This window comes from Drosophila ficusphila, unplaced genomic scaffold, assembly GCF_018152265.1.
Source record: "Drosophila ficusphila isolate 14025-0441.05 unplaced genomic scaffold, ASM1815226v1 contig_414, whole genome shotgun sequence".
Lineage (NCBI taxonomy): Eukaryota > Metazoa > Arthropoda > Insecta > Diptera > Drosophilidae > Drosophila > Drosophila ficusphila.
This window is the reverse complement of record NW_025064328.1, coordinates 5,310,536-5,336,978: the sequence shown is the minus strand read 5'-3', so window position 1 is coordinate 5,336,978 and position 26,443 is coordinate 5,310,536. Positions and strand designations below refer to the sequence as shown.

The following is a 26,443-nucleotide window of genomic DNA, read 5'->3' as shown; positions in this document are numbered from 1 at the left end:
GAGATTTGTTTAGATAAATCGGAGTTTGAAATACCCTTTGATGTAATAAAAGTATTGGGTTCTAAACGATTATCGATTACCTCTTTTTTATATTTCGGCACGTTAATAATTTGCTTAATCGATTCCTAGCGAAACAATTAAAAATCAATTTTCTAGTCAATGGCAAACAAATATTGAATTTGTAATGATAGAAGCTAAACAAATAAGTTGTTTTACCAAAAAGGGTAACAAAAAATCCCATAGCAGGGTATAAAAGCAAACAAAAACTCAAATTCAACGGAAGTTTGATGGAATATACATATGTATGTGTGTAAGCAATCGAGAATCATAAAGAACAAAAAAAAGGTTGGGTGAGGGAAGAGGAAATAACAAAATACACTGTAATTAACTGGCGGGGCTTTACAATAAAGGGAAGAGGGTGGGGGATGCATCATTTATGCCGCATGAATTTGCATTTGGTCAGTTGCAAAAGCAATGTAGGGTCAAAAACTGGACGAAAGCGATTCGAAATGCATTCAAAAATCCCGAAATGCAGTTCCACAATGCTCCATGATTAGGGGTTGAATCCGCTGCAGTCGAGGATGCAACTCTCGCAGAGTGATAAATATTTTGCGCCTGGGATGACAGCCCATAAACATTGCGATTACGAGTATTGACAATGTTCAATCAGGACCACACGGGGGCATCCTTTGAGTGGCTCTACTGTACTACAAGTCACTGTGCGTACAAGTGACAGCTGCCGATCCGCTGTAAGCCCTGATGATTACATTGTTTTTGACGGAGGCCACCCCTTCATTGCGACGTGATTGATGATTGACGACAGGGCCGAGATGTACAAGCTGTCATGTCCAGTTGCCAGTTGGCAAGCCAACATGTTTTCCAACACTGCCGCCAGGGATCGGTAAACCCAGAAAGGGATCTCCAAAAAGGGGTTACAAACGCCCAAAGTCAAAAGCGGGCGCGATTCAACAGCTTAGGGAAATTTACATACTTGTGCAGCACAATGTGCACCCTTACCATGGGTATTGGGTTTCGCTTTCCTTTGTGCATAATGCATTTTCACGGCGGGACACCCCGAAAATAGCAATTTGAATTTTTTACCAAAGTGGGCGGTGTAATGTTGACACTGTAATTTACGCATTTCACCTTTTCTTTAAAGCATTTGCATACAGCTTAAATGCCAAGGGACCTAACAAAGGTAATTCGATATGGGAAACATCTATCAACTCAGAGGTACAGTTGTGCCCTTCTCGTATACATTGTAGAACCATTCATGCAGCCCCAGTGACACAATTAGGTGTTGCATCTACCTCTTCCCACGTCAATTCTCCACAATTTACCCATAACAAATTGCCACTCGAAGCTGCACACCCGCAATTCTCTTTGAACTTCGAATTGCCTTCATTAGTTAAAGAACTAAGTCAGCTGTCGTTCGCTCAAGTGCCGATGCCAGATAAGGCCAACATTCACTTCCTCTGTCGTGGAGCCAATTTCACAAAGTACCCGGCAACTATCCACAACTACAATATAGACCTACAACTTTTTAAACTACCCGCGGCAAGCGAGAGTGAACTGACAGCGGCAACTGCCAGCGCATGCGCTCAGCTCAAGTTTGGCTTTTGCCGGCCGCCTTGCCCAAGCCTCTTTAGCTCAGTGGCAGAGCACTGGTCTTGTAAACCAGGGGTCGTGAGTTCAATCCTCACAGGAGGCAGTTTGTTGTGGGTCAATGCCTTTTTTTGCCAATTTTGTTTAACCAAAGTAAAATACAGGTAAGCGATTTTTTTTTAGTTTTTATTAACTAGAATTAATATTGAATGCATTTTTTAAATTTACTTTTGGACTTATTTAAAAGAACCTACAATAAAATTGTAAGCTTTTCTTTTATAAATTTGTGTTTGTTCATGGTTCAATTTAATTCTTTAAAAAAAGGTAAAAGATCCTGAAGGACTTGACTAAATAGAATGTGCAGACTTCGAAATCTGCCTCCTGTGAGGATTGAACTCACGACCCCTGGTTTACAAGACCAGTGCTCTGCCACTGAGCTAAAGAGGCGAACAACGCGGCGTAGTCAGAACTTTTGGTTGTGCCTCTGCCATTTTCTTTCTCAATTTTTGCCAAATTTAGCATGATATTTAATTAATCGTAAATGCTTTTCCGTGCTTGGTAAACATAGCCCATTTATACATGCATGTGTCGGCAATTTTGTTAGTAAACAAACGCAAAACATTCTTTTCTCTTACTAGTTCTCCCATAGCTTTCTTTATTTCTCTTCGGTGCACTCTTTCTTCTAAAAATAAAGTCCCAAAAAAAATCTTCTACCACACGTTGTCGTCGAATTTTCCCGATATACCCATTTAGTTCATTTGCAGTTTTCTTGCTGAGAGTACAGAAATATTTGAAAAAATTCTTAAAACTTGCATAATTTGGAGGTAAAAAACTATAGATAAAATGAAAACTCCACTTAGCCAGAAGACGGGCTTCTTCGCCGAATACTATCTGAAGCTCAAGGAGCAGGCGGGCGCCAATTGCGAGTCGGACATCGCCAAGTTATCAGCGTGCAAGAGTGATGAGGAGCGCGTGGCCTATGTGGAAAAGTTGCCCTGGGTGCAGGAGGGGGATGCCAACCTGGTGGTGAACCAGGAGTTCGCCGGCAAGAATGCTTCTTTGGCGGCGGAGATCAAGGAGCGGGCCACAGCGGCTTTTAAGGCCAAGAAGTGGCTCGAGGCCATGATGTTGTACACCAGGAGTTATGTGGCGCTGCCCAGTGAAAACGGTAAGTGGTTGACAGTATTGACTAGTTCTAGTTTAATGGATCGTTTTATTTTGAAGTGGCGGAGATACGTATTGTGTTGGCCAATCGTTCAGCCACTTTGTACCACATGCAGAAATATCAGTAAGTAGTTCTCAATGTTCAATAAAGGGAACTAAATAATATGTTTTCTTTTTATTTTACAGAGAGTGCTTGATTGATATCAGAAGAGCTTTAGATCTTGGATACCCCAAGGATTTAATCTACAAACTATATGAAAGACAGGCTCGTTGTTACATGGCTCTCAAGGACTATCCCCACACGATTGAAGCATTCAAGTAAGAGTTATCTTTCTTTCATCAAAAATAGGGCTTAACCTTTTGAATTTTTTAAAGGAAATGCATCACCGCCATGGACGACTCCACGCTGACCTCTGACAAGAAGGCCAAACTGAATCTAGATGCCATGACCATGATCAAGATGCTGCAACATGATCCGCGGACCGCCAAACAGGAGGCCAAGCAGCAGAAACCGAAGTTGGCTTTGGATCAGGCCCAGCCAGTTAAGTTGGAGAACGAGTTCGTAAGTCCGCTGGTGAGGATTGATAGCAATCGGCAGGAGGGACGTTTTGCCAGGGCCTCGGCAGACGTAAAACCCGGCGAAGAGCTCTTAGTGGAGCGACCTTTTGTCTCAGTACTGCTGGAGAAGTTTACTAAAACGCACTGCGAGAACTGCTTTGTTAGGTAATATAACTTACTTTCAAGATTTAAGGGGAATTGCTGTAATCTCATTCCCCTTCAAGGACTGTAGTTCCTGTCGCCTGTCCCCGTTGTGCCGATGTTCTCTACTGCTCGGAACAATGTCGTGAAGAGGCCTCTAAGAAGTACCACAAGTACGAGTGCGGCATTGTGCCTATTATTTGGAGATCGGGTGCCTCCATTAACAACCACATTGCCTTGAGGATCATTGCCAGCAAGCCGTTGGAATATTTCCTGAACTTAAGAAAAGCTATTGACGAGGAGTTGACACCAGAGCAGCTGATAAGGTAGGTGCTCTAATTAGCTCATAAATACTTTATTTTAACCTTTGATTTCTAACTTTCAGCCTGCCCAAGGACGATTTCCGCAGAGTGGCCCAACTGGAGAGGCATCAGGGTGAACGCCAGCCCTCCAATTTCTTCCAGCATGTTTTGATGGCTCGCTTTTTGACCCGTTGCCTCCGGGCAGGTGGATACTTTGGATCGGAACCCAAGACAGAAGAGGTGGCAATCATTTGCTCCCTGGTGCTGCGCAGTTTGCAGTTTATCCAGTTCAATACCCACGAGGTGGCAGAGCTCCACAAGTTCAGCTCCTCTGGTCGGGAGAAGTCCATCTTTATTGGCGGAGCCATTTATCCCACTCTCGCTTTGTTCAACCACTCTTGTGATCCTGGCGTGGTGCGGTATTTCCGCGGCACCACCATCCATATAAACAGTGTGAGACCCATCGAGGCGGGTCTTCCGATCAACGAGAACTACGGACCGATGTACACCCAGGATGAACGCTCGGAGCGGCAGTCGCGGTTGAAGGAGCTCTACTGGTTCGAGTGCTCCTGCGATGCCTGCATCGACAACTGGCCCAGGTTCGATGATCTTCCCCGGGATGTCATCCGCTTCCGCTGCGACGCACCCAACAATTGCTCCGCGGTTATTGAGGTGCCACCGAGCTGCAATGACTTTATGGTCAAGTGCGTGACTTGTGGGGAGATTACCAACATCCTCAAGGGTCTGAAGGTCATGCAGGACACCGAGATGATGACCCGCACAGCCAAAAGGCTCTACGAAACCGGGGAGTACTCCAAGGCCCTGGCAAAGTTCATCGATCTTATTCGGATTATGTATGAAGTGCTGGCACCGCCCTTCCCCGATTTCTGCGAGAGTCAGCAGAATTTGAAGGACTGTTTCCTTAATTTGGGCAATGTCTATACTCTGGACTAAAGTGGAATCCTATAAACGCGGTATAAACGTTACGTGGCTTTTGGAATTTAATTTGCAGCGGTAAAAATACAATAAAGGTGTTAACAGTCAATCAATTGGAAAGAAAATAAAATAGTTAATATTTCATCTTGAAAATAAAGTTCGACATATAATGGTTTACTGTTCACGTTTTTCAACTTCATAATCCCGCCACACACAATTTCCTCGATGAAGCTTCTTGCATTCGCCAGCACAATTTTTGTCATTATAGCAACACCGATAACAGCTTTCCGTTTGTAGACAGTCCTTTCCTGAGAATTAAAAAAAAATAGTTAAACCATATGAAATGTGTGCATAGGGTATTATAATTTCAGTTAGAAGTTTACAAGGCAGTTTCTAAATTTCCAAAACATGGGTTTGCTCAAAATTGACCAAATTTCAATAATTATAATTCTAAGTCCATGACTTAATTCATTTTGTTTGACATTTGTAATGACTGCAAGGGTATATAAGCTTCGGCAAAGCTAGCTTCCTCTCTTGATCATTTTCCTATCAGAATTACCTTTACAGGTCTCCCTTTGGTTTTTCCAATAACATTTTTCTGCCGGCTTGGTATGGTTTTCTTCTTCTATTTTTGAACTTGGGATTAACTCTTCTTCTTTTTCTGCTGTTGAAATTAAAATGGGCTCTTCTTCTAAGTTTTCTGTTGTTAAACTTTGAATGGGCTCGTTTTCTTCTCTTTCGGTTGTTATACTTGGAATGAGTTCTTCTTCTATAGTTGAATTCGGAAAGGACTCTTCTTCTTTTTCTGTTGTTGAATTCGGAAAGGACTCTTCTTCTTCTTCTATTGTTGAATTCGGAAAGGACTCTTCTTCTTCTTCTATTGTTAATTTCGGAAAGGACTCTTCTTCTTCTTTTATTGTTGAATTCGGAAAGGACTCTTCATCCTCTTCTATTTTTGAAGCTGTGGTGGGTTCCTCTGTTGTATCTCTAATTATTAGAGTGGCTTCTTCCGTTTTATCTACTGTTATTGGAATATCCTCAAAGTCAGATGGAGGGATTGGCGTAATATCCTGAGCCCGAATTCCAGCCACCAAAAAACACAGAAAAATAATCGAAAATATAGCTGCGGGATTCATTTTTAGCGAACTGTGTTGACTTTAGCTGATTCCACCGAATACTGAATCAAGTTGCCATTTCAAATAACTGATGATTCAAATGATGACTCGAATGAAAATTCTTATCCACTTCCGAAATGTATGAGGCATGTATGTATGTTTCATTCTTGATAAGCCTATGAATATATAAATATAATAATATGGTATTTTTATCCAGCGGTTCTAATTTCACTCTTAATATTTGTAAGCCAAATAACAAAACTTTTATCACTAAACAAACTATATTACTCAAATTGAAAAAAATAAATTTATATTTTTCAAGCTGTTTAGGCTCACAAAACTTATTTTACAGCAGTGTACAGGCTTTATTTGACTTTTAGTTTAATAAGTATTTTAATAATTTATTTTTGCACATAAACAGTATGCGTTCTCCATTGACCGTAGTCAAGCCACCAACAACGCCCTTCGTGAAGCTTACTGCATCCAACTGTGCCGCTGTATGCGTTGTTGCAGCACCGATAGCAGTTGAACGTAGTTTGCCAACCCCATCCTGTAAATTAAAAAGCAAATCGTTACTGCCCTTCTCACACTTAGTCACTTTAATTTTATATATTCCGCATACCATAGCAGCTTCTTCGATACTCCTGGTGGTCTTTCAGATAACACGTTTCTGTGGGGTTGTTCCAGGTCCAAGGGGATTTTGTAGTATAAATGGGTCGCCATGGATATGTGGGTTGCACATTGGAAGGTATCTGGTTCGTAAATATTGGTTCCCTTTGTGTTGTTGAAGTTGGACTGGGTATTGTGGTGGTTTCTATTGTTGTCGATGTAGTGGGCGCTGGGGTCGTTGTTGTACTCCTTTCTGTGGTTGAAGTTGTAGTGGGTTCCGTTGTGGTTAGTTCTTGTGTTGTAGTTGTTGTGGGTGCTATTGTTGTAGTAGTACTCTCTTCTGTTGTTGAAATTGTAGTGGGTTCTGGTGTGGAAGTTGTGGTTGGTTCTGTTGCTGCAATTGTTGTATCTGCTATGGTGGTTGTTGTAGTTTCTTCAGATGTGGTGGTCACTGTGGTAGGGGGCGGAAAGTCCACAGGAACTTCTGGCTTTGTATCCTGAGCCAAAATTCCAGTCACTAACAAGCACAAACAAATAAAGGGAACTTTCATTGTGGATTTATTTTTGAGCGAGCTGTGTTGACGTGAGCTGATGGCATCGAGTACTGAAACCGATCGTCAGAGCCGAGTAGCTTGCACTTGGGTTACAGCTCCAGAGCTACAGTCATTAACACACTTAAATTGACTCACACGCGACGGTAAGGGCTGATAACAGAACACTAGCAGACAAATGGGGGAAATGGCTAGGAAATTAGTCAAATATAAGATGCTGGCTCTTAAACAAAAATTAGTTAGACAATCAACATGGATAGCCATAACATTTCTTACCAGAATTTGATTTGAATACATCCAAATTAAATATAAAAGCTTCTGACATTGGCTTTTTTTTAACATCGTTTGTTTATTGTTCTTAAATTTTTTTAAAAATGATATAGTAGTCGTCACGATTCCATATTAAGTGCTGACACTGTGGAAAATAACTTGGTTTCTAAAACAAACTTCCATAAGGTACATTTTTTATTTCGTTTTTATTTTGTTTTAATTTTTTAAACTTTTTTCCAATGAACGTGTACTTTCAGCTGCCCATAATCATACCGTAAACAACGTCCCTGGTGAACCTTCCTACATTCGGTGATATGCTTGTCGTAATAGTAGCAGCAGCGATAACAGTTGAAAGTCTGAGGGGATGGCCAGCCTGCAAATTGAAAAACAAACAGATGAACTGTGATTCATCTTGGGACATTTCCCCGTTTTAATCTTTTCAATTATACTTACAAGTACTAAGCTCCAACTGGTTTCTCAAATAGCACCTTTCCAAAGGTTCCATTAAAATCCCAGGCTTCTTGCTTGAGGAAGTGGGTTGCAAATGGGGAGGTTGGGTGGTTGGTAATATTGGTGCCCTTTGTGTTGTAGAAGTTGTGGTGGGTTGTGTAGTTGTGGTTGTTGTTTGCTTTGTTGTTGTGGATTCTGTTGTTGAAGTTGTACTTGGCTGTGTTGTTGATGTTGTTGTTGTGGGGAATTCTGTGGTAGTTGGGTTCTCTGTTGTTGTTGTTGTAGGGGACTCTGTAGTTGTTGGTTTCTCTGTTGTTGTAGTGGTGGTTGTTGTAGTTGCCTCTGTTGTAGTGGTCGGCGGATAGTCGACTGGTACCTCAGGGATGACATCCTGTGCTAAAATTTCAGCTACCAGAAACCCCACAAAAATAAAGAAAAACTTAGCTAAGGGCTTCATTTTCGCCGAGATATGTTTACTTGAGCTGAATAATTCGAGTACTGAAATCGCCAGTCCCCGCATAATTTAAGCTTGGGCTATAGAGCTACAGCCACTAACGCACTCAAACGGAATCCCACGCGAAAGCTGAGGGCTGATAACAAAACACATGAAGGCAGAGAGGTCTTAAATGCTCCACTATAAGAAGCTAGAAATGTAAAAATATTGTTTTTGGCTCGTTATCGTTGAGCCATATTTTGAACAGTGTACTCGGAAATTGCTTATCAGTATTTGAAGCGAAATTGGCATTTCGGACCGCTGAAATTACTTGCGGGTGGTTGAGCACGCATGCGCAACTTACCTTGTAACACTTTAGTGTTCGACTTTAACGTTTTTATCAACACAATATACCGGCATAAAGGAAATAAAGTGATTATGAGTAATTAAAAGAGCGATGTCGCACAATGTCTTCTGCGAGAGTTATGTTAAAGCAAAAAATTATGTAGAAGGAAGTTTTATTTCTAATTCTTACTATCAGTATTAATAAGGTATCATGAAGGATAAAGATTTATATGATACGTTCATTTTAATAAATTCCTTCTTATTTCGCACTAATACTATTCGTATTTCTTTCGTTTCAACAGAATGTACACCCGCTAACTTTTTTTTTTCTATAGAGCACTTTGGCGCCATCTAGTTGTTAATATGAAGAGTAGTGAAGTTGTCTTTGCAAGGTTGGTGTCTTAGCTAAAGATAATGTAGAAATGTAAAAACGAAGATATACTTACGTAGAATTAGTCATCAAAACAATACACAATAAAAACATTTTCGAAATGTTAATCATTTATTTCAATATAATTAGTTTTTCTATACTATTTATGATAATAATTTAAAGATTAATATTTACGTCCGTTCAAAAACGAAAGTTCAAGGACAATTGAAACTAGCCAACCCAATTTAAATCCTTTAAATGGAGCGAGTAAGAGTTAAACCACTATTTTTAGCTGAAAATAAAAAGCATAATATAAATATTAAACAGCAAAGGCAAAGTAATCCGCTTATACTAAGTAAATAGGATTCTAAGTACCTCATATCCTAGTTGAGTAACGTGATAAAATGTGCTATTCCCGATCCGATTTACGTCTCCGTTAGCACGCAGTACATCATCAGTAGTATGCAAAGGATACTAAATGCAAAATAAGCCATTACTGGAATTCTGAAGGCTTCGAGTGACCACAATGATTCATGACCTTGGAATGGTGTGGTGCCCTTCTTAAGCTGAAATTTATACATTAGCCTCCGCGCATACAAAAAAAAAAAACCCAAGAACGACATTACGATCGCTTACAAATAAAAGCGATTTAAACTCTCTGTTTTGCAAATCACAGAATATCACATCCCATTTTCGTGACTTATTTATTTCCATAAGCAGCATAGCCCAGTTCTAAAGTTGAGAAATTAGTAAATGTCACCGGATGATTGGCTGTGATGTGTGATGTTGTTTTGGTTTTAGTTTTTGTGCCCCAATTTTTGTAGCTCTTATTTAATTAAACCCTTCTTACAAGTAATATAATGATTGGCAACGATTAAAGCCCCAGGACGTACACAAAAAGACGCACAGTTGTATTTTCTTAATATTTTTTATTACACATAGTCATAATACAATTCGTAGGTGCTCAACAAGAATTGGGAATTCGAGCTCCCATGGGAAAGTGCTTTCGAGGTACAATTTAGTTAAGCTTCAATACAGTTTTCCTTCGATTCGCGTAATGATGTTGTGCATATAATTTAGCTTAAAATTACTCAAATACAATATTGCATTATTCACGTGCTATTCTCGCGTTACAATTAAAATAAGACACTTGCGTGGTTTTTATTTTTTAACAAATAAAAATGTTACATTTGCGTGAAAGGCTCTGGTTGGTGGTGTTTGTTTGTTTGTTTGATTGTTTGGTGGTGGAGCGAACCTAATCTAAGAGAAATTTCGGCAACGGATTCGATGGGACCCTGGCTGGATGGAAAGCGAATGGGCGATGCGGAATGCGGATGGGAAGCGGGTGCGGACATTTACAAGAACATGTAAGGTAGGGTTCGACTTCCGCCTAGAAGTCGTACGAGTCGGCCTCATCGTCGCCCTTGCGTACCTTAAAGATGAACCGATAGACGAGTCCGGCCAGAAGGCCTCCGGCGATGGGACCCACCCAGTACACCCAGTGGTAGGTCCAGACGCCCTGCACCACAGCGGGGCCAAAGGATCGGGCGGGATTCATGCTGGCGCCACTCAGTTTGATCTGTGGTTGTAAAGCAATTAACATCTGAACCCGAAACCTAACTTAAATGGTTACTCACTGCACACAGATGTCCTGCTGTAATGGCCAAACCCACGGCCAGAGGCGCGGATCCCTTGATGTCCTGACGACCAGAATCCGAAACCGCCTTCACCACGAACACCAGGATGAAGGTGATCAGCGCCTCGATGAGCACCGCCTGGGCGCAGTCCAGGGAAGGATCGAAGCTGGAGACACCCAGCCCAGAGCCAACCAGTCCATTAAGAGCCACCTTGATCACAGCCGCTCCTGCGATGGCGCCCACCAGCTGGACGATGATGTAGAAGGCCGCCTTCAGGATGCTCATCTCGCCGACGATCAGGAAGCCGAGGGTCACCGCCGGGTTGATGTGGCAGCCACTCAGGTGACCCAAGCCCTAAAAAAAGGAAGAAAAGTTACTTACTTATTCAAGATATAATAGCTTAACTTCTCCCTCGATTGGTGATTCAAAATGTCAAGTTGACAATGCAACATCTTAACCACCTTCCCCTTTTAATAGCTGCCCTTTGGCTGGTTCTTCGATTTTCCGAGCTTTCCGTTGCACAATCAACTGCCAACATATCGAACTGCCAACGGATACAAGCAATTTGTCAGACTAGCGATGCACTCGAGTGCATTTGTTGCAGAGTGCATAGGTATCTGCAAAGTTCAAGTCGAATCTCCGACTGGAAAGTAAAAGTGAACCGGGGGGTTCTGCTGAGTCATTGCCCGCGAAGAGATCACATGGAGCCACTTAAGTGGATACCGCACAGACAAGCCGAACAGATCGCATTCGATAGAAGCTAAATCGAATCGAAGCGAATCAAGTGTTATGAATGAAGCCGAAACGCACTGCTCACTGCTCACTCAATCACTCAAGGTCGATGTGCAAAAGCAGGCTTCTATGTTTGATATCTCTTTCCAGCCGTGTTTCTGCTCCGTTTTGGCGATACGAATTCGATTTCGATATGGATTTCTCAGTTTATAGTTAGCAGCTTGCAGCTTGCAGCTTGCTGCCTGCCGCACGGCCAATGTCGTGCGTCGCTTTGCGTTTAATTAATAAATGCGCAAAAAATGCCCGTGTTGGCCGTTCGGCCACAAAACGCTAATTACAAATGCCGCCAAGAGCAAGATCGAGTTTTTGGCCCAAACGGCAAACGGCAAACAGCAAATCCGAGCAGCAACTGCAACTCGAACAACTTCTTGACATTTTGGCTATGCTCATGCGTGCATTGCGATATTAAGTTGCCGCTTTTGTTGCCGCTCCACCTGACCTAATCATCGAGATCTCCATCGTGGTAGTAGGCCTATTGTTCTCGTCTCAATACCCATACTCCGCCTAATTGCACACACTCGAGGAGTCGTGAAATTAATCAAATTTATTGTCGAGCCCCAAACCCGTAATTAAATTTAATATATGCATCAAAAGCGATCGCGATCGACGGACCGGCTGCGTGTGAAACCCGAGAGTGACGGACCGACTGAACTTGGACGTGAGTCACCGATTAAATATGGCCGAATCTAGTTAGGTCTTTATTATTTTGCTTTATTGGTAATTTTATTAAATGGATTTAATTATATGACTTAGAAACTGAGAACTTAATCGTTGTTTGTTTTGTGGGAAATTCAGTGCTTACTTAATCTAACCTTTACATAAATAAGAAAGCATATTCTCTGTTTTGCTTTTCCCCTAATGATACTACTGTCATGTTTATGTTTTCTTATATTTGTTGTGTAAACAAAATGCCAATATGCGATTCAGAATGTTATGAGATACATAATACATAATGACATCTCTTATCAAGCAGCGTAATATTTGCTGCTTTCTCGATAAGCATAAATAACCTTATGTATTTACTGGGATGCTCCTTAATATCTTCGATGTAAATGCATTTAAGTCAGTCTGCTTTTGGTTCGCGAATAGAGAAGATCAGAGCAATGAAGCAGATTATTATACTAGTGGTATTGTCGATATTCATCAGGACAGCCTATTCGGCAGAATGCGTGGTAAGTGGTTTATAAAATATATTTTATCTAAAATTCAATTTTAAAATATTTGTGATTAGGGAGAAGAATGTCAATCCCAGTGTGCAAGTTACTGCTTTGGAGTTTTGAATCCTTGCATGTCGAACCTGGCAAATCTACAGAGAAGAACGGAAGCCTGTGAAGCAGCTGTTGCTATAGCGAGAATAGCTCTGAACGATCGAAGACTAGATACCTTTGCTTCTCCATTAAACATGCAACCTGAAAAGAAAAACACTTCACAACTGCTATTAGAAGCCCAGCCCGAAGCCAGGAAATTGGTTTTAAACGATCATTTTAAGCAACTGGGAAGCAAATACTATTATATCGAAAAAGAAGTGAAGCTTAATTGGTACGAAGCTCTGGAGAAATGCCAAAGAATGGGTGCTCATTTGGCCAGTTTGCAAAATCAGGAAGAGTTGGATGCCTTCAACACCCAATTTGATGGCCTGAATCGCTACTGGATCGACGTGACTAGTCAGTTTAAGGATGACGAGTTTATATCTATAACCAAGGGATCAAAAGCTAATTTCCTAAGTTGGGCAGAGGGTGAACCCACTAAGGATGGAAAGTGTGTGGATTTACAAACAGTTAAGGGAAAAACTACCATGAACGATAATATTTGCACAGTAAAACTTCTCTTCGTTTGCGAGAAACCTGTCCAACAATAAAAAAGGATTAGAGTTGCATAAATTGTAGAAAGTCATTCTGTTCTTAAAGTCAAAAGCAAGCTTCCCTTTACAAAATAAGACTATAAAGATTTATTTCTATTTGAAAAGATAAACAAGTATCCCCTGATGTATCATTTCATATCACAATACATAATCTATAATCAATTGAGCATTATTTCACTTTATTTTGTCACAACTCTCCAAGTTCTCAAGGTTTTCCATTGGCTACTAAAAGTCTGGCAAGTCTCTTCTACCGATCGAGATATATATATACGTATGTATAAAGATCGATTGGCTTACGCATGTGCAGTGGAAACTGCAGCTCGACATTTACGCTTAAATCATATTTTATGGCTTTGCAGCTGAAAATCGAATGTTTGTTTCGTTCTGCTTTTCAGCAGCATTTTGGCGATTGTTGTTGTTTGTTCGCCAGTTTGCTTGTTGGCCAAGTCAATTCAAGTTCGCATCGGGCCAAAGCCAAAGTCGAAGTCGGAGTTTGTTCAACCAACTCTATTCGATTCGAATGGAAAACAGAAACGTGAATGCCACACGCACTTCAGTTTTCTTGTTCTTCTTTTGTCGATTTTTAATGCTTTTAACACTGCCTGCATTATTGATTAATATATTAGCATTATTTTAATTACAACAATTAAGTAATTTATATAAATAATTGGGGTGCCTAGCCAATAACAAACAATTAAAATACCTTTTATATTCAATAACATTCTGTAATTTTCCTACATAGTAAAAATTGTTCAAATGAAAGGCAATCCCTCCCACTAAACTTTCGATAACAATCGGTTAACATGTCATGACAATTTCCAAGCCACATTTATCTGGGCTTGTATAAATTTTTCCATTCACGTCACATTGCTGTTTGCCATTTCTCTAAAATGTTTTCGTTGCATTCCATTGTAGTTAATATTATGACTTTTGCCTGTCAATCGATCACTGATTGCATACAAAAGCAGATCTTCCAGAGAGATTTGCATTTGAAGTGCCGATCTGGGGGAACTCAATAGCCCGAGGCTGAAGCCTGGTAATATCATATTTCTTGGCTCATTTCTAACGCTATTACTGGACCTGCCATTCCAGGCCACGAAATTGTTGGCGATTAGCACGTTTTTCAATTCGACGCCACGCGTCTTGCTCCATTGAACACCAATTGCAGTTGTTTCGGATTTGCTTTGGTTTTGGTTTTGCGATAGCGATAACGATGACGATGACGATGACGAACAGGCATTGTCGTCACACCTGCTGGCGAAATTAGCAATGCATACCTGAGTTTATCTTGGGCTCGACTCGTGCCGCAAGTCATGGAAAAGGTGGAAGAGCTGGAAAACCCGCTGCAGGTTGCAGTCATGTGTCCGATCTTTTCACGTGATTTGGCAAGCGACTGGCCAACTGACTAATTTGCCACTAATAGCGATTGTGTTGCAAGTGTTTTCCGCGGGGAAATGACTGGGGCAGCATCCATTGTGCTGCCAATATTGCTACTTGATTTCATTATGGAAATTATCGACGCTTTCAATATGATTGACCTGGCAATTTTTAAACAGTAATCAGAAAATGGAAAGGAGAGCGAATGACCAAAGTAATCATAAATATCACTCATACGACATGTTACCCATATGAAATTGAACCTATCTTCGATCAGTTTAACTTAAATTTACTTCCTAACAAGTAAAAAATAAATACATTTTCAAATTTAATGAGTGCCTTTTAATAAAGTGATTTTAGACTTTTGCCATAAACACTTCTTATTTATAGAAGTGCAATTTGTGATGCAGGGATCTAAATATAGCACATCATAGAAGCCTTTTCGTGTTCTTGATGGATTCGGTTGGCGGAGCTCGACTTTTGTAGTGCCATAAATTGAGCTGAAGGCGCAGATCGCTTTAAATGCTAAGGCACGACTACAGTCGTCACTCGCACACTTGCACAGCATAGCGTAATTAAACGCATAATAATCTAATTGCATATTTTGCGTGTTGATTAATGTTAATTGCCAGCGCAGACGCTTTTGCTGCGAGCGCGCATTTATTATTTGCTCTGCGAGTGCGAGTGCGAGTGAGTTCCATGGTGCGTTTGTAAATCTGTCAATTTTGTAAATTACATTCGCACGCAGTCTTGAGTCTTGAGTCTTGAGCTTTGAGTTTTGAGTTTTGAGCTGCAGCGAGCTGCATTTTTTTATGGCGGGCCCGCGATGTTGTCGCTTTTAAATGCCAATGTCTCTTGGCCAAAATCGCAGCCGCAACGTTTGTGAATGAGCCCGAAAGTGTAACGCGGCGGTGGCGTGTCCTTGAAAATGTCCGCCGATCGACTCACGCACCGCCAACTTCCCGCCCGAAATCTCCATCTGCGAGTTGGATAGCTGATCTCGAATCAGAAGTGCCCAGCTCGATGCGTTCTCTTTGTATGATTTGTGCTGGGGTCTTAAGGGTGGACCCAAAAAAATAAAAAATTCTCATTTTTTTAAACAAGCAATTTAACATAATCATACGCCATGTAGACAAGTACAACTTTAATGAGTTAAATACTACAAAACGATCTAGTTTTCAGATGTTTTTTCTTAAACTTTGGTCCATCCTAGATGAAATCTGTATGCGTATAGTTACCTGGGCGATTGTGGCCACCGTCAAGCCAAAGGTGAATGCGATTTGTGGTACACTTCCGCTCGTCGTGCTGCCAACGCCGACAAAGACCAAGAAAAATGTGCCCACCAGTTCGCCGAACAGCATGCGCCAGATTTTCTTGTTCTCGGTTATGTCGGCAACGCCAACGAATTTCGACATTTCTGTAGATGACATAGCAAACAGAACCAAATATTAGTAGCTTGATCAGTGCATTGCGAATCAAAATTAATTATATGTTTTTGTATGCAGTTGTAAGTTTGAGAATTCGAAACGAAAATGAACATAAATAAAATACTATTTTATTGTTTTTACGAACGAAACATTTCTTATTATATTGTCTCTCAAAACTCAGGTTATATCTTTTTGTGCAAATATTGTAGTTTTAAACTTAATTTGCATTTTGTAGAATGTTATGATACTTTACACAATTTCTGACGCTTTAGGCAATATAAATACGCTTTAGAATGTGCACGTTTATGGCAGTTACGTCAAAAAGATAATGAAATTTCACACCTCGCATTAAAATGTCTCACATTATTTTATTTAGAAACAACAAAAAAGCCATTTCAAAGTGCCAATTCTAGTTGCCTTCTTAGTGTTGTTTACTTATTGTCTAAACTTTTTGCCCTCTGCGCAGTCTCTTCACACAATTTGCATCGTTTGATTAATTAATTTGTTTAATAGCACTTGGCTGTTTACTTCCTGACAGAAGCCTTTCATTCGTCATTATTGCTCGTAGTAGTCGAGTGCTAATGAGTGGGTGTTAATTAATTTGTCTACGGCCAAGCAGTCTTGGCAAATGTTTGCGAAAAATGTTCAGCCTAAGCCCCACTTGCAGTGCCAATAAAACTATTTATAAACGTGATGACTGCCGTTTAATTTGGTGAAATCAAAAGGAATGCAGCGCTTATCAGGGAGCTAAGAAAGTCTGAGAGTTGTAAAAGGCTTCACCTCGTTACTTAAGCCGCATTTAAATAGACATTTTTTTATGGCCGTCACTTGACCAGAATGCCAGAATGCTAAAGTGATGAACACACAACGCCCCTTTTTCCACTGATAAGAGAGGCGATGTTATCGCCAAGTTCGCACACTTCACATAATACGGCAATTATCTGGCGTCCCATGACTCTGAATACTAGTGATAAAAACAATCGTAAAAATCTGGGTGTCAGCAAACAATTACGTTTTGCTACTGGCATCAGTTCAAAAGCAATTGAGAGCTGTAGTACCTCCTCATTAAATTCAAATTCGCCTTTTATAGCACTGGGGGAAATTTCAATTGGCAAACCAGATCAGGTTAACGTGATCTAAATGATCAGAAATCCCAGAGGAATTCCCCCAAACAAAAACCCAGAATACCCATAAATAACTTGAGCTGACATGCACTTATAATATTTCTCGGAATTCAATTTTATCGGAATAAAACTACATTATATGATAAAGCAATAAAATGTAGAAAAAATATGGTGTGACTAACTGCGCTGAAAAGTGACAGTAAAACTTAAGAAATCACCTATCAGAGTTTTAATCTAAATATTTTAAGCCCAGGAAGTGCCCATTAAAGAATATTAAGAGCAATAACCATTTTATCGAGTGAAATATGATAGTCTCAACATGTTGGTGGGCCGAGACTCCCACACTTGGTGCGTAAATAAGATCGGCAAATGAAACCAGATCGACCTGTTGACAAGAATCGCAATTGGCCGAAACTCAATTAGCATAAGTGTACCAAATTTATGGTTTATTTGCAATGAACATTTGTTTAATTCAATCAGTGTTCTCTCTATGTTAATTTCCGAGAACAAAAACAAATGTAAATGGGATTTAATTAAAGATAACAAAATGTCAAACATAATTACACGATCGTTGTGAGACAAGCGAGCACAAATTATTGCCGAACTGAGCGTCTTCGATTGACAATCAATCAATACTGCGAGAGGGGGGAAATTAATAACTTCATCTGCCAGGTATTAATCACGGCAATTGAATTGAAAATTGAGATTCAAGTTCAATGGAACCTCAGGATCATTAATAAGCAATTTGCGCGGCTTTCATTTAAGGCTTTGAGCCGTGAAATGCACTTGGCTTGATGGCTGTTAGCCAGCTTAGTTGACATTCAAATTGGCAGTAACTTTTACTTGAGTTGAATGAAATTTGCCACTTTGTGGAATAGGCTTGTTGGGACTTAGTAACGCTTAGGCAATCGGTTCTATAATTGATGGGCTTTATATCTCTGGGTTCGCTTTCGGGAAGCAAACTAACTCAACAAGTCTCCATAAAGATAAAGTAGTTGCTGCTACCTAAAAATAAAAACCTTATCTTTGGCGCTTGCCCAACTTAATCTAAATTGCCCGGTGCGATTTGTTTTGGGCTGAAACAACTTCGTAGGCCTTGTTGTCACATCCTTGGGTGTTGGTTGATCGCCAATGCTCGACAACACACCTCTGGCTTTGCCATTGAAAGTGGTCTGAAGAAAATCCGAAGTCCAATAAATTACTGTGGCCGGCAGGCACATTAAAAAATGAAATTAACAAAAGTAAAAATCATAATAACAACAATTACACACAATAGTCATCAATTGGAAGGTGAGGGCGTGACGACGTCGAGGCTTTCGGCTGGATTTCATGTGTGTTTTAGCGAAAAAACCATATAGACATGAAAACAATCCATCAGCAAGGCCAACCGCGGTACATTTGCGAGATGAAGATTTATCTGTGTGTTAATTTCGCGTTTAATTTGTCGAATACAATTCGGCAATGCCCATAATGAATCGCAATTCATTTAATAGGAGGGAAAAGCTTGGTTCGAGATCGCCCAATGAATTCTAAGTAATTCGAGTCGTGCGTAGGGGTGTGTTCTTTAGAATTTCGGAAACCGGGAACCCTCCATCAATTTTCCAGCCCATCAATCAGAGCACGAAGTTGTCATTGTCATTGCCATCGACATGAAATTAATTAGTGGAACGAACATCAAAAGTAAACTTGCTTTGCTATCGCAAAAACAGAACATAAACAGAAACAAGCGCAAAGTGCTCACTCGAACATTTAAGGGGTTATATACCTTTTTTTTTCAAAAAAACGAAAAATTTTTTTAGCTGAATCCTAAAGTATATCCCCTAGAGAACATTTTCCCAAATTTTTGAAGAGATCCGAATAATAGTTCGATAGGAAAACAGCGTTTTGAGGCGCGGTTCGTCCCTCTTTGTAACGCAACGTAAAACTTTGAATGCGATTATCTCAAAGTCGTTTTTTTCCAAAAGTGCCTTTGCTGTGACCGCGATTGCACAAGAACTATTTGATCGATCTTCTTCAATTTTTTTTTAAATATTCGTAATGATTGTCCCGAGTTCGTCATTGAATCAGTTTTTAAGCGCCAATTTCGATTTTGCAGATAAAAAATTTTTAATAAAATTTTTAGAGCTCGAAAAATCAATTTTTTGAAAAAATTGTTACTGTATGCAGAAAAAACCAAATATTCTTAAAGTAATTCAATGACGAACTAGATATAATACTAAACTAATAAAAAAATTTTGGTTTATTGATTTTGGTTGACCCGCTGGACTTCCATCGTGGTCACCGCAAGCCGCTATAACAAAAAAAGGGTTATGAGAGAATTGCCATAACTTCGAAAGTTATTTATATTTTTTTAAGAACAAACGTTTGTTGTGTCTATAAAAACATGTACTATCAATAAATAATAACCTCAGTATCATAAAATAATTGCTACACACCTGAAAAAAAATCCAAAGTTCCCTCATTTTTTTCGCTCAAAAAGGTATATAACCCCTTAACATTTAATGTCTTTCAAATCGAAAAATTCCCGCCGTATGCGTAATAATATTTATCGTCTGCAAAATCATTCTGGACTTTTGCCATCAAAATGTTGGCTTGAAATTGCCTGACCCACATACCAAAGAAGTACCTGTTTTCCAAGTACCTGTACCAGGTACTTCAGTTTCATTGCTCATTCCCGTTTTTTCGATTTTTTGCAGAGCCAAATGGAAATTTGAAATTCAAAGCAGGTAAAGATTGGCTTCGTTTCAGGCTTTGTCCCACTCTGTTTTCTTTCTCTTGGCTTCCGTGTTTGAAAAAAAACCAACCGGCACAACAATGTATGAAAAAAAAAACAATTTGTTATTACTCGTGCCCGAGGAGATTGAAATCTCTCGCCGGCTAAGTTTGAAGAAGTTGATACCCATCCAAGTATTCCAAGAATCATGAGATACATTTCAAAACTGTCATCCAATTTTAAAACTCGTTTACATCATCCTAATATTATTAATTCCATTAAATTGTTACCTATTAAGTTCACAATATAACTATTTTTAAAACTCAATGGCTTTTTTGAAGCTTAGCATTTCTTTCTTTCACCATAAAAATATTACCGAAAGAGCATTCCGTATTCGTTACCATATAGAAGTACTTTCCTTCAAATGTCAAGGTCGTTTCCCATTTAAGCAACACCCTTAGGTAAAAGTTCTTAGCACTTTCGCTATCGCTAGCAAGTTTGATAAATCACGATCCTCGTGGGAAAAATTCCTTTCCACTGAATAAATTTCACTTTCATACAACCCCCACGCGATTCAAGTGATTCTCGTAATATTCTAGTATTTCGCAACACACAAGATAACATCTTGAATTTGCGGCCCGTTTGCTTTCAAGTCATTGCCAAGTACGTTCTGGCCAACGATTTATAGCTATTGCCCGGTGGAATGGCCGGCCAACTGACTGAATTGCTGACCGATAAGATAGGTGAGTCAGGTGAGCTGCCTGCTTCCAGAAAATCAGAGAGTTTTGGATCCCCATGTACGGTTCTGTACTATTAAACTGCATATAATTACCGTGTTATTAGTAACACCCGACACTGGAAATTGCTTAGCCCCCAGAACCAAATATAGTAATTCGCATTGTGTGTCCGAATCGGTATCTATGCCAAGTTGGCCTATACAATTAAATGCAAGTCTGAACCCCGGGGAAAAGCGGCGCTGCAGTTGCTTTAAACTTGATAACTTGATGTTGCCGCGGACATCCGCTCGACATGGTCTTCAACCTGTTCTACTTGTGGAAAATGTGGCTAACATCCTGTAAGCCTTGCATGGCAAAGGCACTGAGAGAAAAGAGTGATTAACAAAGAATATCTTAAAACTATAAGAACTGAAATAAACTTCCACACTCCATTATCTATTCAAAGAAGATGTTTTTCGCCTTAGAAATAATTAGGTTTTCTGAATGCCTATCTTTTCTTATCTCTTCCACAATAACTGGCATTTTCTGAATAATTATTTCTACGAGTGCTTCCTGTGCTCAACCTTGGCCATAGCAAAAATCAAGGTGTGTGGGCGTGGCAAAACACACGTGCCCGTGCCCATGGAAAAATAAAGTGAGTCAAAGGCTTGGCTCTGCGAAAACCGCTCCCAAGTCCTGGTCCCAAATCACTCGGCTGGTTATGCCGATTGGGGAACTGCGGTTAGGTGGGGTTAGGTCCCTGACTTATCTGCGTATTACTAGAACATGAGCAATGTCATCGTCTTTTGGCTTTTCTCACCTCGTTGCCAGAAGCCAAGCATTTTCCGCTCTGTGAACTCATTAATTCCCTCGAAACACGCAAACATGGCATAAGTTTTCTAATTTATGGCCATTTCTGCTCATATGTTTCTTAATCATTCAAACTTAGAAGGGAAGGTAGAAATTGACAGGCTGACGGAAAGGATTCACAAAAGTCAGCTTTATGGGTTATGATAGTTTTTAAGGTGTATCAAATGGTAATTTCCCGGACTGACGTCACTTTGGCACGTGTGCAATTATAATCTTCGGGAAAGTGAAAATAAATCAGTCGAAATTAAAGAGACAGCACCTTGTTTTTGTAAGTATTAAGAAGAAAGTAAAGAACAAAGGACTTTGCTTTAGGGAGTGTCTTGACCATTAAAATTGGAGGTATAAAGGAGATCCGTTAATTTGATTCTGTAAATTTTCAAGGGCTATTTTAAAACTTATGCAAATGATGTTATTTTTGTTAATACGAAGTTAATGCCAGGCACAGGGGCATTAATTTCGCATATCCAACTGCAAAACAAAAGGTTCTCGCATATTGTATTCAATCCATTTCGTCTACAACAATTAATCAATCTAATCGGATTATTAATTTCGGTTTGCGCATTTCTTGGGTACTTTTGTAAGGCAAGGTGATGATTTTATTAATAACAGCCGCGGGAAAGATCGAAACCTGTTCGGCCTGGCCATTAAAATCGTTATAAATTAATTAGTCAGATGGGCAGGGACTATTCAGATTCAGTTTTCGTTTGCTGTGCGGGAGGAGTGCGTCCATTATCGCTTATAATCTTTATGGGCCTTTGCTCAAACTCAATTTATGTCGCCTTAACTCGTTTACAGTGTACCATAAATCTGAGTCGATTTATTGGGGTTTGGGGTTTATGACTAACTTTGGCAGCTTACCAATTAATTGCGATAATTTAAGTTTAAACATTAGGGAAATTTGGGAAGATTTAAGGGGGTTTTTGAAAGGAGAAAACTAATTAAACTTCAAAGCCCCAAGACTAACACAATGAACACTTTATATATGTATGAATGTAGATATCGCAACAAAGTAATTTGCGTTGCCAATCAAAATCATTAACCTCTGGACACTTTAACAATTCAATTATTATCCACACAATTCCGTAAATTTAATTCAACGTTACGCGAATCGCAAACTTTCCATGTGAACCGAGCGTCTTCGCTTCTGTGCATCTCAATGGCAGCTTATTATCTTAATTATAAGCTATCTGATTAACAAACAAGTTGATCTTCCATTGAGAACCGAGTTTAGATGCGCACTAACTGTGCTAAGCGTCTAAATGCTCTGCGGCCAGAACCGAAAACATTTCCTGACTTCAAGTGTGCTACTGTTTTGAATGCCAATTTCACCGTGATGTCATGTCAACTCGCCTCACGAGTATTACTGTAATTTTATATCTGCGAATCCGACGCCACAAAAACAGCAACTAACGTCAAGTGGAACTATATTTATATATATAGCGATGTTGGCCAAGATGACATCGCATTGAATTATGAGGCGGGAAAGATGTTAAAGCGAAAAGAGAGATCAAATTAGCCACACGTTCGTACTATAATTTGCAGAATTTCCACGCCAAAGGGCAGCGAATTTCTCACGCACCTCACAGGTCTATTTTTACCGTCTTACTACTCCAAAAATTCCACGATTCCACTTTAAAACAGTGAAGCAGGCAGCAAAAATATTTCATATCTAAATCAAATATTGAACCTTGTGTTTAAACACTTGATCAAATAGAAGCTCAGGCGTTGACATTAATTAGCTGGAACGAAGAATTTCAATAATGGAGCTTGGCTGGCAAATGAATATTTAGCGCTAGGCAAATATTATCGCCATTATCGGAGCGATATCGGCGGAACAAGCGGCGTAAATGACGCCAGAGATCGCCTTTTAATTCTTCGCGGTAAACACAGAATGCAATTAAGATTTTAATTAATTGCCCGTTGAAGCTGCACAAATAAAAACCCCTCTTAATTTGTTTTCTTTTTTTTTCAGTTCATTCACTTGGCGGTTTGGTTTTATAGCTTTCGTTGGGGAGTCATCGCATCGCCATCATCGTCGTCCAAATTGCTGGAGTGTAGTTTCCGCTGTTGTTTACCTATCAAAGTTTTCTCCTATCTGTCTTTATTTTTTTTCTTTCGAGGCTTTTCTGTCATGCAAACTTTCAGTTACAGAAATCATCAACAACCGCCACGGAAGCTAAATCAAAGCAACAAAAAATACGTCTAACTATAGAAAAATAACTCGGGGCTAATTTACCGTCTTTGTCATGCTGCGCCGGAGAAATTATTGAAAACCAATCATCTCGTTATCGCTATCGACAGGCGGACTACTCTTTGATTTACCCAACCCTACCAAGATAGATGATTTATCGAAATACCTTTCATGGCTCTTAGAAGATGATTAATGGTCCATTCTTAGGGTAATTTTAATCCAATTTTAGTAAGTTTAGAAAGTGAAACTAATTGAGTTTACTGTTTATTATTCAGATTTGTTTATTTATAAATAAAATATTTCAATGTCAAATCTATAATTTAATTTAAAGTGTGTTAATTAATAAACAAAACAAACAAAATCTAATTTATTTAAAAATGGCTTTTGGCAATTTAATTAATTTGATTCACACCAAAATTATTTTTTGCTAATTTAATTTTTTTTTTTTTTAATACTTATACGAAGGAAACATTACACTGTCTTACAAAGATTTTGCAACGGAGATGGGGTGTATTTTTTTGTGTTAAGGGTGACGAAAGACTACAAAAAACATCAAAAAAAGGGTTAGTTAGTTGTAGAAATTTCGCAGTAGAGGCAAATTTTAATTTTTCACCTTTTTTTAAAAAAACGAACGTTATAATTGAATAATTATACGTAGTGAGATATATGGGGATGTTCGTAATAGAATTCTCTACGACACCAGAAAAGAATTTTTTAACATTTCTTGCCCCACGGTACCGTTTTACAACGTCAAAGGTGAATAAAAATGCTAAAAATGCGATTTTTTTGAAAAGCATTTTCTACACTTTTGGCTATAACTCGGGATAGCAATGAGGTAGACAACGTCAAATGGGCTTAAAATTTGCGTGAGAGTATTACCTTTGAAACAAAGTACTAATAAACTATATCGGATAAAAATTGTAAAGAAAACTTGTAAGAAAGGCGAAAAATTAAAAATTGCCTCTACTGCGAAATTTATCCAACTAACTAACCCTTTTTTTGATGTTTTTTGTAGTCTTTTGTCACCCCCAACACAAAAAAATACACCCCATCTCCGTTGCAAAAATTTTTTTGAATTTTGTAAGACTGTGTTATTAGAGACCGTTAGTGGGTTGAACTTTTTCAATTTGAACTCCTCATATTTTTTTCAATTAAAATAAAAAAGCCCCGAACAATCAGCATTAACTTTCGCACAAAAGCAAAACAATTTCGCCCCCATTTTATTCGCAATTAACCTTCGCACACACGCACAGTTCGCATTCTCCAGTCTCCGATCGCCAAACGCTCACCTGTTTTCTCAACCATTTTGCTGTCTTCTGTCTTCGGTCTACTGTCTTCGGTCTACTGTCTTCTGGGGGCTGCCACTTGAGTTTGGCAAAGCGTGGGGGGCTTTGAATTGAACTTGTGTTTTGCTTTCGTTTTCAAAGGCGCGCTTTTTGCTTAATTTTTTACTGCTGCAGGTAAAAGTGAGTTAGCGAGCACTCGGATCGAACTGATTTGTGCCAATAGTTTTTGTGGCCGAAATATAATTGTTAAGGTTAAGAGTCTTGAGGTTGCACAATTGTCAGGCACTTGACCACGGAGTCGAATGGGCGGACGGTGGAGTTTTGTCAAATTAATTTCACTCGACGGAGCGTTTTCCTTTTTTTCACACTGGGCGCGATTATGTTTCGCTCGAAATTGGAAAGCGCAACGTACAATAATAACTCGATTTTATTATTTTCAATTAAATTAACCGCTCCGCACCCGATTTCCTTTTCGAATTTTCAAATTGCCGCTGTCGCTTGGCTTTTCTTTCGCAGTTTGAAGTGATTCAAGCTGTGCTACCACGTTCGCTGCTCGAGCGCAAATAAACGTTGCCAACGCTGCCGCTGTAACTGATATACTCTCTGTCGCAGTCGCGGTCGCGGTCGGCGCCGCAGTCTCAGTCGCTGCCTCGGCCAGCGTCGACTGCGGCAGCAAAGGCAGATTTGAGTTTTGGGGCTTGGCCAAGAGCTCCACTTCGCAATGGGCCAAAGGATCTGGGTTCGGAATACACCTGCCCTGATGACTTAATCGAATGGGGGTGTAAAAACATTTATTATGGCTCTTGGGCGGGGACACATGTACGAGTATGTTTTTTGATGGCTCTATTTCGCCAATTTGAGTTGCTTGTACAATTTCAGTTGCAAGCGCAAAAAATTAAATCCCTTCTGGAAAAAAGCTGTTGGCAAGCGTTGGCTTATTTCAGTTACCATTATTGGTGGTAATCTAAAGTAGTGCAAAAAATGTCTGAACTAATTTCAATAATTATATAAGCTTTAAAAGAAATCTTAAAGTGTAATGGCTTTAACGTTTTAAATTTAATGCATTTATTAGCGAAAAGTTATTGCTGATTGACTTTTCCTTGTAAAAATGGTTTTCTTCAAAGGAGAGCATAATAAATTGGAATACAATTACTTAACTTTAATAGAATTCAACTATGCGCGATAACAAATAACTTGCAAATATCTAGCATACGAAAAGAAATATTAATATGATAAGATAAGCCACATAAAAATATATTATTAAGCAGATAAAATATAACGTCATTTTTAATTCACTAAAATACTGTATTGCCAATTTTGCGCCAATTAAAAAATAATGAATTTCAATTAAGTGAAAAAGAGCCAAATTTTTAATCTAATTGTTATTGAGCAAGGGGAAAGTTCAGAGCCATTTTCGGCTTTCGAGCCATCAACTCGCCTTTTCGGGCACTTGATGTATGGACGTGTGCGAAGTAAAACACTCAAAAGGCTATAAACAATTTTGATTAATCTAATTGCGCTGGTCATGCAGAACCTCAGACTTAATTATCGCTCAGATCTTATCAAGCTAGGGGAATTTCGACTTTTGGTAATCCAAAAT

The 26,443-nt window shown here is 39.4% G+C and overlaps 5 protein-coding genes, 1 long non-coding RNA gene and 2 other non-coding genes across 9 annotated transcripts; 3 read left to right on the top strand and 5 right to left on the bottom strand.

Moving 5' to 3' along the window:
• The first annotated feature begins 1,639 nt into the window (after positions 1-1,639).
• Positions 1,640-1,711, top strand: Trnat-ugu. The gene has a single exon. It is a non-coding gene; the product is annotated as a tRNA-Thr (tRNA).
• Positions 1,712-1,980: 269 nt separating this feature from the next.
• Positions 1,981-2,052, bottom strand: Trnat-ugu. Its single transcript has one exon. It is a non-coding gene; the product is annotated as a tRNA-Thr (tRNA).
• A 306-nt stretch (positions 2,053-2,358) lies between these two features.
• Positions 2,359-4,879, top strand: LOC108086400 (SET and MYND domain-containing protein 4). The gene is made up of 6 exons (XM_017183302.1): positions 2,359-2,773; positions 2,830-2,893; positions 2,956-3,087; positions 3,145-3,492; positions 3,552-3,794; positions 3,854-4,879. Exons 1-6 carry the CDS (start codon positions 2,449-2,451, stop codon positions 4,722-4,724), a joined length of 1,983 nt encoding a protein of 660 aa, XP_017038791.1. The 5' UTR covers positions 2,359-2,448; the 3' UTR covers positions 4,725-4,879.
• Positions 4,754-5,862, bottom strand: LOC108086422. The gene is made up of 2 exons (XR_001771133.1): positions 5,266-5,862; positions 4,754-5,014 (listed from the first exon to the last, which is right to left on the bottom strand). It is a non-coding gene; the product is annotated as an uncharacterized LOC108086422 (long non-coding RNA).
• Positions 5,863-6,109: 247 nt separating this feature from the next.
• On the bottom strand, positions 6,110-7,012 carry LOC108086415 (integumentary mucin C.1). Its single transcript, XM_017183316.1, has 2 exons — positions 6,444-7,012; positions 6,110-6,371 (listed from the first exon to the last, which is right to left on the bottom strand). The coding sequence occupies exons 1-2, from the start codon at positions 6,979-6,981 to the stop codon at positions 6,223-6,225; spliced, it is 687 nt and encodes a 228-aa protein (XP_017038805.1). The 5' UTR covers positions 6,982-7,012; the 3' UTR covers positions 6,110-6,222.
• Positions 7,013-7,433: 421 nt separating this feature from the next.
• LOC108086416 (integumentary mucin C.1) lies at positions 7,434-8,182 on the bottom strand. Its single transcript, XM_017183317.1, has 2 exons — positions 7,705-8,182; positions 7,434-7,624 (listed from the first exon to the last, which is right to left on the bottom strand). Exons 1-2 carry the CDS (start codon positions 8,156-8,158, stop codon positions 7,476-7,478), a joined length of 603 nt encoding a protein of 200 aa, XP_017038806.1. The 5' UTR covers positions 8,159-8,182; the 3' UTR covers positions 7,434-7,475.
• Positions 8,183-9,758: 1,576 nt separating this feature from the next.
• Positions 9,759-25,393, bottom strand: LOC108086463 (aquaporin). 2 transcript variants are annotated; one of them, XM_017183388.1, is made up of 4 exons: positions 24,847-25,393; positions 15,755-15,933; positions 10,487-10,840; positions 9,759-10,428 (listed from the first exon to the last, which is right to left on the bottom strand). In XM_017183388.1, exons 1-4 carry the CDS (start codon positions 24,860-24,862, stop codon positions 10,240-10,242), a joined length of 738 nt encoding a protein of 245 aa, XP_017038877.1. In that variant the 5' UTR covers positions 24,863-25,393; the 3' UTR covers positions 9,759-10,239. The 2 variants fall into 2 exon arrangements, with proteins under 2 accessions (XP_017038877.1, XP_017038878.1); XM_017183389.1 differs by lacking the exon at positions 24,847-25,393 and adding an exon at positions 22,897-22,938.
• Positions 12,312-13,301, top strand: LOC108086461 (C-type lectin 37Db). The gene is made up of 2 exons (XM_017183387.2): positions 12,312-12,450; positions 12,510-13,301. Exons 1-2 carry the CDS (start codon positions 12,331-12,333, stop codon positions 13,134-13,136), a joined length of 747 nt encoding a protein of 248 aa, XP_017038876.1. The 5' UTR covers positions 12,312-12,330; the 3' UTR covers positions 13,137-13,301.
• Positions 25,394-26,443: the final 1,050 nt, after the last annotated feature.

What these genes read in the sequence shown, in the direction of transcription:
- LOC108086400 (XM_017183302.1), top strand. Translation starts at nt 2,449, where the DNA reads ATGAAAACTCCACTTAGCCAGAAGACGGGCTTCTTCGCCGAATACTAT. An exon ending in GGCGCTGCCCAGTGAAAACG is followed by an intron (nt 2,774 to 2,829) that starts GTAAGTGGTTGA and finishes TTTATTTTGAAG; the next exon opens with TGGCGGAGATACGTATTGTG. An exon ending in CACACGATTGAAGCATTCAA is followed by an intron (nt 3,088 to 3,144) that starts GTAAGAGTTATC and finishes AATTTTTTAAAG; the next exon opens with GAAATGCATCACCGCCATGG.
- LOC108086415 (XM_017183316.1), bottom strand. Translation starts at nt 6,981, where the DNA reads ATGAAAGTTCCCTTTATTTGTTTGTGCTTGTTAGTGACTGGAATTTTG. An exon ending in GTATCGAAGAAGCTGCTATG is followed by an intron (nt 6,372 to 6,443) that starts GTATGCGGAATA and finishes TTTAATTTACAG; the next exon opens with GATGGGGTTGGCAAACTACG.
- LOC108086416 (XM_017183317.1), bottom strand. Translation starts at nt 8,158, where the DNA reads ATGAAGCCCTTAGCTAAGTTTTTCTTTATTTTTGTGGGGTTTCTGGTA. An exon ending in CCAGTTGGAGCTTAGTACTT is followed by an intron (nt 7,625 to 7,704) that starts GTAAGTATAATT and finishes TTCAATTTGCAG; the next exon opens with GCTGGCCATCCCCTCAGACT.
- LOC108086461 (XM_017183387.2), top strand. Translation starts at nt 12,331, where the DNA reads ATGCATTTAAGTCAGTCTGCTTTTGGTTCGCGAATAGAGAAGATCAGA. An exon ending in CCTATTCGGCAGAATGCGTG is followed by an intron (nt 12,451 to 12,509) that starts GTAAGTGGTTTA and finishes ATTTGTGATTAG; the next exon opens with GGAGAAGAATGTCAATCCCA.
- LOC108086463 (XM_017183388.1), bottom strand. An exon ending in CGGTGGCCACAATCGCCCAG is followed by an intron (nt 10,841 to 15,754) that starts GTAACTATACGC and finishes TCCTTTTTTTAG; the next exon opens with GGCTTGGGTCACCTGAGTGG. An exon ending in CAGCAGGACATCTGTGTGCA is followed by an intron (nt 10,429 to 10,486) that starts GTGAGTAACCAT and finishes TTACAACCACAG; the next exon opens with ATCAAACTGAGTGGCGCCAG.